Source organism: Vanellus vanellus (genome assembly GCF_965231255.1).
Source record: "Vanellus vanellus genome assembly, chromosome: 7".
NCBI lineage: Eukaryota > Metazoa > Chordata > Aves > Charadriiformes > Charadriidae > Vanellus > Vanellus vanellus.
In genome coordinates, this window is record NC_138912.1 from 10,930,508 (window position 1) to 10,942,555 (window position 12,048).

The 12,048-nt window shown below is 43.8% G+C and overlaps 1 protein-coding gene across 2 annotated transcripts in view; it reads right to left on the reverse strand.

Moving 5' to 3' along the window:
- Positions 1 to 445: 445 nt before the first annotated feature.
- The window catches only part of VTI1A (vesicle transport through interaction with t-SNAREs 1A), a 293,522-nt gene continuing 281,919 nt past the window's right edge, over positions 446 to 12,048 (reverse strand). For both annotated transcript variants that reach the window (XM_082486273.1, XM_082486272.1), the window contains 2 exons: positions 6,475 to 6,583; positions 446 to 685 (listed from right to left, as the gene is read on the reverse strand). In XM_082486273.1, the coding sequence (XP_082342399.1) occupies positions 494 to 685; positions 6,475 to 6,583 (301 nt within the window). In that variant the 3' untranslated portion in view covers positions 446 to 493. The remainder of the gene's footprint in view (positions 686 to 6,474; positions 6,584 to 12,048) is intronic.

Sequence of the window (12,048 nt, forward strand, 5' to 3'; positions counted from 1 at the left end):
AGGTCTGCTCCGTGCACTCTGCTGCCCTGTCCACCATTTCCCTTCAAGCCAGTGGAGGAAGCTCTCCCAGCACACCAACTTTATGTGTTTGTGTACTATTTACACCTATATTTATATTCTTTTAATTACTTTGTATCACATACAGTTTTAAAAACCTTTCTTTTAGTAACAAAGCTTTCCAGTTCCCTTTTGTCTTTCTTTTAAAAATAAACAACTTAAAAGAAGGCAAGATCAGAGGATTAAGTAAATTAATGAGAAAGATACTTAAAAGGCTTTCAAAGTCTCCTTCTTGCAACACTAATATGTAGATTTCTTAAAAAAGTAATCATGAGTTCGCAACTCAAATTAGCACCGCCATATATGCTAAGGGAGGGTTGGCTCAGGAGGTAAGAAATTCGGACCCGCCTCCATAAAAGAGACAAACCACATTTGGTTTCGTCCTTTCACCGCATTTTCCTCAAAGTAGCTGGTGACCGCGTTTCTATTTCCAGAGTCAACGTGACACGCATGCTTTGGGTTGTTCAAAGAGAGGAGTGTCGTGCATCGTTATGCACCAGGTGTAGCAAACGTGGGGCAACGTGCTGCTCAGCTGCCGGGAAAGGCGCGAAGAGCTCGGTCTCCGAAGCAGCTGGCGTGTCGCTCGGCAGGCTCGGAGGGATGGGGAGACGGGGAGGGGATGCTCGAGCTAGTAAGAAACAGAAAACACAGACAGACACAACTGAGGGCAAGCTTTGAAAGGACAAACCATAAAGGCTACAGGAGGATGTCTTAGCCAGCAGGCATGGAAAAGTATGAAAGTAAGAAGTAATTAGCAGTATTTGTCATAAGGAGCATTAGGAAAGAGAACAACTTTGACAACCTAACCTGTGGCGTGTAGGCAATTTGCAGGTTGTTGTCACTGAAGCCAAGGTGCAAGAGGCAACATTTTACAAAAAACCCAACTTTTTCCCACTTCACTCCCTCAAGGCCCCGCTTAAGTCACTGGAGAATACAGCAGCTCTGCACTCTGCAGTGCAGCACCTCCAGCTTCTCACCATGAGGAGGAGAGACTCAGCACAAAGCATGTCAACTCCAACAGCACCAAGTGAGCGCTGCACCTTGCACGTCACAGTCCCAGACAAGCAGCAGGGCTGAGAATTGTGCCTCACATTTCGATGTCAGACGCAGATATCCTCTCAACAAACAGGTTGAAGTCTAAGGCTGGATGAGGGTTAAGAGCGTGCACTAATCCTTCCCCTGACTCCAGCTTTGGAGTCCTCAGCACAAGAAGGATGTGAACCTGTTGGAGCGGATCCAGAGGAGAGCTATGAAGATGATCAGGGGGCTGGAGCACCCCTCCTATGAGGACAGGCTGAGAGAGTTGGGGTTGTTCAGCCTGAAGAAGAGAAGGCTCTGGGGACACCTTATAGCCCCTTCCAGTACCTAAAGGGGGCCTCCTGGAAAGATAGAGAGGGACTTTTTACTAGGGCATGTAGTGACAGGATGAGGGGTAATGGCTTCAAACTAGAAGAGGGGAGGTTTAGATTAGATATTAGGAAGAAATTTTTCACTCTGAGGTTAATGAGGCACTGGCACAGGCTGCCCAGAGACAATGTTGAGGCCCCATCCCTGGAGGTGTTGAAGGCCAGGCTGGACGTGGCCTTGGGCAGCCTGGTCTAGTGGGAGGTGTCCCTGCCTATGGCAGGGGAGTTGGAAATCGATGATCTTTAAGGTCCCTTCCAACCTAAACCATTCTATGACTCTGTGATTAGCGAGGGAGAAGGTTGAACCTGTTCCCCTCATCAGTGGCCGTCCAGACTTCCTCTGCTTTCATCTGCAGAGTAACCATGCCCACTGCGTTTGTCCCTGTCCTCCTTGGCAAGAGACTGGCGGGGCATTTCCCCAATCTAATTTTAGGTATCTTTCTTTGCTGCCTATAGAAGGCACCTCAGATCACTAACCTGCTACCTTAGTTCCCCTGGGTAAGAACCTAAAGTTGCATGTGACTAGTCTGGGCCTCGATGGTGAAGCCCAGTGTCCCTTTGTGCCCATTAGCAGAGTTATGCAGGCTCCTTGCACCCCCTCTGAAGGGTCTCAGCTTTACCCATCCAAAATTCGGCTGTGTAAATACACTCCATCCTCCACTCCTGAAAAATCAATGCAAAAAGACTTAATTCTTTAAGTTGGTGTCTTAAAGAAGTTTGGAGCAACATGCCTGTTTTGGCCAATAGAAACATCTGGGGTGATGGGAGATGCTCCCATCTTCCAAAGTCCTCTGAACAAGGAGCCCCAACAGGTAGAGAGACCAATTTTAACAAAAATTTTAGTAGCATAGTAGCATTTAGAAATTCAGTTATCTAAAATTTGTGAGGAGGGTTTAGTCTTGGTTAAAAAAAAAAAAAAGATACTCCCCAAAATATTGTTGAAAAGGTATAAAATAAGATTAATGGTGAAGTAAGAGTGTGTGTGTGTGTGTGTATAAGCATGCTACAGAATTCTTTTATCTCATTGAAAGACATTTGATACTTATTAAAAGATTATTGCTTTAAGGCATATTTTGATTTTCTGCCTAAGACTGTGTGGAGAGTCTTGCTACTGAGATAATAACAAAGAAACCTTAAACATGAAAAAAAATACCCACATGAAAGATAGTATGTTCCCTATTAGTACTGGTATCATTTTCCGTGGGATTACTTCTCTCCAAATATAACAGAAATTTAAAAGTAAAAGCCCATTTCCTGCAAAAAGAGACACCACACGGTAGGTTTGAACTTGGGTTTTTTTTTTTTTTGTATTCAAAACTGCTGGTGTGTGATACTTCATTAAGCAATTATCAAGTGGGTATTTACTTCAAAAAATTATTTACAGTTTCAAGATCTATGCTAAGGAGAATACAATCAACTGTGCTGCATATATCAAGACATAGGGAGTTAGACAAATCTATTAGGCATGCCCCAACAATGCTTTTAAAACTTGAGAAAGCTACACTTCTTTCTGCTTTTAGATGAAAGCGTTTTGGGGAGCCGAAGAGCAATCATGTGCAATTTTAGAATGATTGAAACCTTTTAGAAACTTGTATATTTATTTGATGTATTTATATATATATATATATATATTTGATGTGTGTGTGTTTTTACTTTGGTGTTTCTAGTCTCAGCTTACAGCACCTTGCTTTCTGCCTTGCGGAAAGTCAAGCATAACGTGGGTAGAAGAAAATTTCCATCAATAAGAGGCACAGCTGTAAATATAAGCTCCTTCTAGCTGCAAAACTGTTAGTTTAGAGGAGTAATTTAATTTTTATTGAAGATAATTGAAGTCCATTTGAATTGATCTAAGTGCAGGAGTGATAACCTTCTTTGGTGGAAAGGAAAACAATTATGGTACATAAAACTAAATAAACAGCATGGAAGCAAAAGACAATCCCAAATTTACAGACCCTTCCTAGTGTACAACGTACTGAAGTTTAAATGCCACATTAATAACCTCCTGAGCGGGGAGACATTTTAAATACATGCCTGATTAGTGAAATGGCACATACAATTCATTTTCCTATGAAGATGTGCAAATACATTATTTACTCAGAAGCACTTATGCATTAAGATTTAGATGAATATTTTCTGTGTTACGACCTACACTTATTTCAACAACATCCATCACTAGAGTAACTGTGCTGCCTGTATGAACACGTATATACTCATTTGTATGAACATCGATGAGCAGGTTATGTGGAACACATTTAGAAGAAGAATAAATAAATAAATAACGCCGTGATTTTTTTCTCTCCTTTTTTTTTTTTTTCTCACAGAACAGAAAGGTTAAGAGATCACTGAGTGAGGCAAGAAGTTCTTTGGCATTAGAGGGAGAGTGCAGATCAAGAGAATATTATTTTAATAGGAAAATAAAATCTCTTTTACATTCAGCACTTCCTTTGTTTCATCCAGGACACCAGGCATTAGAAAAGGGACACAGCCCTAGGAATGTAGCAACCCAAACCCCATTAAACATGCATGGGGAAGATTTCCAGCCTGCTGTGCAGGGAGTTACATGCCCAGGCTCTGTTAACAACAGTAATTGTGCATATAATTTCCTGTGCGTTGCTCTGAAAATTCACCCTACAGACTTTAGCTCCATGTCAAGTAACTCAGCAGCCATTTATTATATTCTGAGGGAGGAAACCAGAACTTTGAAACTGCAGGATGGAAGCGGTTGCCTTTGCTCCCCTCCCATTCTCACACGTTTCCCAGTCTCAATGAACCGAAGGGAAGCTCTGAGGAGCAGGTCCTCAGACGAAGGGGCAGTGCATCTCCAACGGATGCAGGGTCTCCCTTGTGGTGACGGCTGCCTGTACCTGGTCTGGGCTCTGCAGGACTCATGTTGGTCCACGTTGGGGTCAGTGGGTAGACCTCTTGCAGACAGACCTCTCTGGACCTTGGTTTCACCTCTGGGGACTTTGGAAAGGCCTGGAGGGGGGAGCCCACACGTGGGCGGCCTGTGGAGGAAAGGCAGAGCTGCAGCGTGCTGCAGGGCTCGTACCCACCGGGGCCAGAACTGGGGACAACCGGCAGCTCCCGCATGCTAGAAACAAATAAGCTTGCCTAAAGTGACAGACTCAAAGTGCTTCAATTGCAGGTTTGAATCAGACTATTAAACCGTGAGTGGCTGACCCCAAAGAACGGGCTGGCGCTGAGGTCCTCCCGGGGATTCTGGATAAGGGGAACTTTTCGCTAAGAAAAGTTACCAGGACAGAAGGTGCAAGTGAAGCTCTGAGAGGAAAAGTTTAGAGCAGGAACCCCAGCTGAAAGTGCCCCAGGACCAGGCACGACCACGAGGCACACCAGGCACCCACAGCTGTGTGGAAAGCTCAGAGTTTTATGGGATCAGGCCACAGAATAATCAAAATAAAAACTTTCTGTCCTGGAAAAGCAGCAAAATGCCAAGCTGCCTTCCCTGGCAGACAGGCAATTAAAAGTTTGGCTCCATCTGCTCACGGAAGAGTGAAAGCAGAAAGCAAAATGAAGACTAGATCTGACACCGCAGAATCAGGGCGAGTTATGAAGGTGATTTGCTATAGAAGACCACTGGGGTCCAGAAGATCTTACAGTGAATTACGCTGAATAAGACCACCCCCCAACTCCATCTAGTTTTCCATACTCAGATACTAATTAAAAAGAAAGTACACAAATCAATCATCTGCATAAGTACGTACACACTCCAGCATCCAAACCACCAGTCTGACTGCAAAACCGAAGAACCCCATCTTCTCCATCGTGCTCCTCACCAAACCACCCCCCTCGGCCGCTCTCTTAGCACCAGAGGGAAAGGACGGGGAGGAAAAAGCAGAACAAACCCAAGATGGTCTTGGCACAGTGTGCCCACAAGGTTAGGCTGTGATCCACTAATGAATAAGGTTCTCCAGGGAACAATCCCACATCAGTAGGTGGAACGACTAATCTAATAGGTTTCTTCCATATCTAAATTCTATAATGGTGTAACTTGCAGCAGGGAGCATGTGATCACTCTTTGAATAAGCAGTGGGAGGGGAAAGGATACGTTTAATGGCCAGAATTAGTTTCCTTACATTGGTTTCCTGAGCCATTGTGCAGAATATGCAGCCTAAGAGTAGTGCGAGACTTTTTTTCCTTTTTTTTTCTTTTTTTTTTTTTTTTTGATTTTGAAATGGGTACACATCAAATACGCCCATCCCCCAGTCACAAGAAAATTCTCGCCACATGCTTCTGTCCTCCAGACTTACACAGCATTTTATTGTATGGAACACATCAAAAGGGTTTGGTTCCCTTGTAAAAGTTTTACAGGAAAATCATTGAAGAGCAGTGTAACTTTTTTTTTTTTTTTTAAATTCAAAACTAGAACCAATATTCTGGATTCCCACACTTTGGTGTGGACTCAGAGAGAGCTGTGCTTTTCTGTACAGTAGAGCAGAAATACAGACCCTGTGTAATTAGAATTGCAGTCATGGCCTGTGGGATCTAGTGATTTGGACATATTTTATTTAACCAGCTTAGTAAAAGGTAATATTCAGCAGCTGTGATCTATAGCAGAATTACAATTTTCAGGGTCAAGGAGGGATTTTGATATTAGGAGGTTGGGCAGAATTGCTGTAAAATCTCATGAGCTGTCGTTAAAAATAAATGAGAAAATAGGTTATCCAAGAGTCATTGTAAGGGAAAAATCAATAGGCAGTGTCTATTCACTTGGGCTATCAAAATCCTTGAAATTTGAACAAAAGTTTCACGTTTAGTGTGCTGTAGGTTTTGAAATGTAAGTGGTGAATGCTCTGTGGGTACAAATTCATTGTGCTGTGCATTCAAACAAGGAGAAACCCTTCTGAAGTTCTGGAGTTCTCTATTAAGATAGTATAGTTCCTTCGTCACCAAGTCAGACATGTAAAACAGTTGCCAGCGAAACTTCAGAAGCAATTTTAGCTAACTGATGACAAACTCTCTCTTGGAAATAGATCACGTTCCTGTATCTCACCTTGCTCCTCCAGGGTTCCCTCCCACCTCTGGCTCCCGGCGGATGCAGAAAGGGGCTGCAGCCCTGGAGCCCTCGCAACTTTCCGCCGGCGCGCTCGCCTGCTGCGAAACTGCAAACGATGGAGATTGGAAATGAGCATTATTGATAATTCGGAGCAGCACACATAATTGATATGGAAAGGGAGTATCATCCTCATTCAGAAACAATTAACTTCCCCCTCCAACACAGCAGTTCAAAGAAGCCTCAGCCTTTTAAATATGAATGAGTATAACTTCAAAATATGCAACTATTAGCTATTACAATATACACATGGAGTAGGATTTTTTTTTTTTGTATTCTTGTAGCCACCAAATTTAAGTGTGTTGTGGACGCAGATCTGCAGGTGCACAAGTCGTGCGTGGACTCCAATCAGTTAGAAGCGAGGAGGGGAAAAGGAGAAGTTCTCAATGCTGTCGGATTCTATCATTTTATTTGAGCCACAGCCTGATGCAACCCAAAAGTCCAGTTAATTCTTGGTTCAAGACGGACGACCGAGACTTTACAGAACATATGAGAATTAGCAGAAAACACCCACTGCAAAAGGACATCCAAAAAGAAAACCTTTCCCCGAAGCTCAACCACATTGAGGAACTCAACAGACTCTTCTGCAGAAGCCCGATGAAGATTTGTACATTGTTAATTTGATTGCAGAGGGTGCATGTTAAATAGAAAAGAACTGAGTTTGTCACTGTCATCTGAATCCATTCAGTCAGTGCAACAAAGGTATATTTAACTAAAATATGAAACAGACTTGCTAACACCGCATTATTTTCTCAGGCTTACAAAGTTAAAAAAAAAATTAAACTGAATATAAATGACTTTGAGCATTTTTTATGACACCCACAGCCTAAGTGATCCAGATAATGTAATCTAACCATCATTAGAAACCATGAAATTACAATTCCTCCGGGATGGATATTTATCTCTCTGTTACATACAGAAAGGCGATTAATTAGTAGCTCTTTCAGTGTTTAACATTACTGTGTACTGAGGCTGATTAAAATCTAACTATAGAACAGCTATCATAGCTAACACGTAATCTGGGGAAAGTTTAGCTGGGGCATGAAGAAGCACCTTAAAAAGAAAACTTAAAAAAATGTACTCTTAGAAGTAGGTAGCTTCAAAGCCAAAACGCAGGCTTCTTTCTAATTTCTATTACACACAGTAATCATGACAATTACTGAGATTTCAAAAACCTCAATATTGAAACCAACTAAACCCACGTCAAATATTTTTGCAAAGCAGTAACATTCACAGAATGCCCATTCGTTTTCGAGGAATGTATACAGCGCACAGTCATGAAGTGAATCACACAGCAATGTCTTGAATGGCTTATTCTGAAATTTAAATGGGAGCGTTCGCTGGGGCGTGTGTGTGTGTGCGTGTGTGTACCCTGTACAGACAGCACAGCGCGCACACGCTGTGTGGGCTAAATTCATATTTCTGGTGTAATTTCACTGGCTCGTGTGGAATGCACCAAAGATGTGCCAATGTGTGTGTGCAGACAGTTTCCTCCAGGATCTCACGAGGGACAAGAGGACGTGGATAATTTCACTTTGGGAGGAATAAACAGAGGCAACTTTAGGAGGCTTGATTTCCAGAGCATTCCTACTGTGAATGAAAATATTGGAGGAATTTCATGCAAGGGCAGCTGAAATACCAGAAAAATCCCAAATCACTAGTCGTTATTTTGAAAATAATTTCCTATTTTGGCATCGCTGTACCTAGGTATGCACACTGATATGTTTGGGCTCGTTGAGAAGAGAGAAGAAACTTTAAAAGCAAATGCGAACATCTTGGCAAAAAGACCAAGGAAACCCTGGTTTTATTTAAATTTTTGAAAGTATCAGCTGAGACCACAAATCAGTATTGGACATAGATCGTATTTTAGTGAGGCTACACAGAAAGAAATTAGAAGTACTTTTAAAACAAAGTGTAAAGAAAGGACACCCCCCCAGTCCAGGTCCCAAAGAACCGAGCCACTGATTCCTAATCCTCTCCATTGTGTCGAGTATTGTGTAGATGCTGCTCTCTTCTGGCTGCCTACACAAATTTTAATATGCAAAATGTTAATAAAAAGTGAAATAAAAGGCTGCGAAAAATCAACCATGGCCTCAGCGCCCCGAGGGTAATGGAGCCCCCCCTGAGGTGACCCATACCCAGCCACTTTGTCGCTCTGCTCCAACACCACACTGACCAGGAGCTTCTCCAAAATTCCCCTCCTGTCTTCCTGCCTGCCTCACTAAGGATGGCCCAAGTTCATGTGTGGAGGCACGGGGAAGGCACGCTCTTGTTTTTCAAGCTGGAGATGGCCAGTGCTATCTACCACAGGGACCTGCCAGCCGTCCCACGCAGGGTGAGGGGCGCAGCTATTAATGCTGCTGGGGTTGTGCGTGGAGCCATTTCACACTTCATGACAACCTGAGTAACGATAGCTCAGTTTCATATTCTTACAAAAACAGGGACAACTGAAACCCAGTGAGAAGATTAAAAACAAAACCAAAAACAAAACCCACCAAAAATCTTTTAAACTCTCAAGTGACCGTTGCATCAGAACAAGGATCTTTGAGCCTACCCAGCACAACCAAGCTACCCAACCAAGCATAGCACTGGTCACACACCCCCTGCTTCACGAGAGCAGAGGAGGAGTGGACATTCCTTTGAATGGGTTGGAGGTAGGAAATAAGAAGTCACCATGGCATCCCGCTGCTCCACTGTGGGATGCAACAGGGTAGGGCATTCCTGGGGTCCAAGATGACCCCAAGATGGTTGATTTCTTTCCACCCTCTAGTTCCACTGCAGCTCCAAGCTACATATGTGTCCCTGCCAGGCACCTCTGACCATCCTCTCAGCAGATTTCCTCAGACAGCTCTAATGGCCCTGCTGGGTCACGCCTGTGCTTCAGAAGAGGTGCTACGCTTACCTCTCCATCCATCTCATCTGCCCATGTGGTAACATCACGTGACTGTCGCCTGAGAAAAGGCTGCTCCGAGGGCAGGTGGGACCTGTGGGCATCGCGAGTTTAGACTGTCCATAGGCACCCAAGTCAGCAGTTGAGCTTCAGGATAGCTCAGGCACTGCACGCAAGCCACAATATCTCATCCTAGAGACAGAGGAAATCAACTATTGCTGACTTAAACCTAATCTGTCGTCGCTCCTAAGGTCTCTTCTTAAAAGATAAAATTCAACTCTAACCCAAGGGACAACATCTGGCTACGTTCAGTGTCCCTGAAGCCCCACCGATCACCCAGCCGGGACACAAGGCTAGGGATGAAGCCCGTGAAGGTGAGAAGTATTTCCTCGGCAAGAGACCCGCTGCTCTTGGTGGAGGAGGACCCGAGCTCTGCTGCCATGTGTTTGCATTGCACTGCTTTGCTTCTGCTGCGGGAAGGAGAGGAAGCGCGGTCCTCACAGCGTCTACCGGACTCGCAGGGATATCTGTTACAATTCATTAAGTAGCGCTCTAAGAAGTTGCAATAATAACATTTCAACAGAGTTTCCAGAGGGAGTCTCAGAAACTACAGGAAAAGCTGACAAGTTTCAATCCATTTATCAAAGCACTTCAAGACAGATGAAACAGCAGAGATGCTTAGTGAGGAATGTCTCTCTTTCTGGGTGTCCAGAGCATTTCAGTAAATAAAAAGCTCTTTAAAAATAAGTCAATACAATGGAATCCCTTTTGCCTTTTGCCAGCGCTTGTATTACACTTACACCCAAATGACCCTCCTACCTATTATACTGCAGCATTTACATACACATCAAATGGGCGCTTTTCACTTACATAACACATTTAATCCAAGGATTACAGAGCACATAATATATTAAACATTACAACACCTCGTGAGGTAGGTTAGCGTTAATGAAGTTGCAGTGGGTAAACTGAGGCACAGGCTAGCTTTATGACTTGCCTGTGGTCCCACAGTCAATCAGTGAAAAAGTCATTAAGACGCCCTTCAGACTAACAGCAGACACACATATGCACATACTTGTGTGGATAAAATAGACTAATCCGTGTTTTCAAAAGCAACTTTAGCTCCTCATCCGGAGACACTCGGGTCCTGATTTTCTGAGGGCAGGAGAACAAAAGGCAAATAGGAGAAGATAAAAAGAACGGAAAGCAAATATTTGCTGTTGGAAATAACGTGGTTTTGTATGCCAAATCGTGTACGCAAAACAAGAGGCATCCAAAACTGAAGGCCACTTTAGATGCTGGTCTCCAATAATTTGATTTTCTGAGTAAAGATTTTTCTAGACCTGCAACAGGGGTTTTGTTCAATAACGTGGGTTTATATTTAGCTTTCGTATAGCAGATAGAGAAAAAAAAATATCTTTGGTTAAGGTCTTTGAGCCAAGCATCTAGGATAAAATTTTCAAAAGCACTCAACAGTGGCTTTTGAAAACAGAATTAGGCTAGTTGCTGAGACAAGCTTTGAAAGGTACCCCCTACCTCCTTTAGCATTTTAACTGAGAGCTGATTTCCTCGGTTATGGCACTGTTCCTCGTTTTAGCCTCCCCGTCTCATGGCCTTCACCAGTATCGCTAAGCCAAGTTGGATTTAAAACCAGGAAAACAAGCAGGAGACGGGGCGACGCGGGAGCTTGTGGTCATGACCTCCCCAGCATGTCTGCCGCCCGAGAGTGGTGTAGCTGGACACAGGGGTGCTCCCTGGGTGGCTCCCACTTTCCAGCCGGCCTTTGTTCTCTTTGTGGGAGCACTGGCTAATAGAGGTGTACACCCTCCGCCTGATGGTTAGGTGAGGCTATAATTACCTCAGTAATAAAGGTCTGATTCTTCCCTGCTCCGCACCTCCTCGGCTGGTCAGGAATACTTGTCTAAAGTGGGTGCAAAATGCTACCAGATCAGAAAGATGACATTTTACATCAATGGAAATGACCAGGTGTAAGGAACAAAGGCCTACATAACAATGCTCTCAACTCTGTTGTCCTTTAATTAAGTAGTTCCTCGGGCAATGACACTAATGAGGCCTTGTTTCCTCAGGGTTGGATTCTCTAGTATCTAAATGGGATGTGAGCTTTTCCTGGGGAGAGAGGCATTTATAATTTCCCTCTCCCAGGTGGTGTCCAATTTGGGCAGATGTCACGCTGCAGCCTTTCTCTTGGTAGGGACGCCAAGCGGGACCTCTCTCCTCTCCTCCTGAAACCTACAGGAATTTTTGAGAGCTCTGCTCTTCTATTGAATTTGGCTGAATTTGGTCAAAGGCCTTAAAGTTAGCAGGGGACGGGAAGACAGATGCATCAAATGAGACGGAGCAAAGCCACAAACCCGTTTCTACTAAGAAGAGAAGGTGCACTGCTATTTTTACTTAAAAGCAAGTTTTCTGGTTGTGTGGCAAACTCATGGGGTATCGTTTTCCTGCGTCGGTAGGCATGCCTGGCTGCAACTCCTGCAAGCAATACCACTAAAGGGAGTACGTACAAACGAATTCACGCAAGCAGGACATGCAGCTCAGGGAAGAGACGACGTTACTTAGCTTGGTGCAGAAGAGAACTGGAAAGTTCATTAAACCCACAGAAG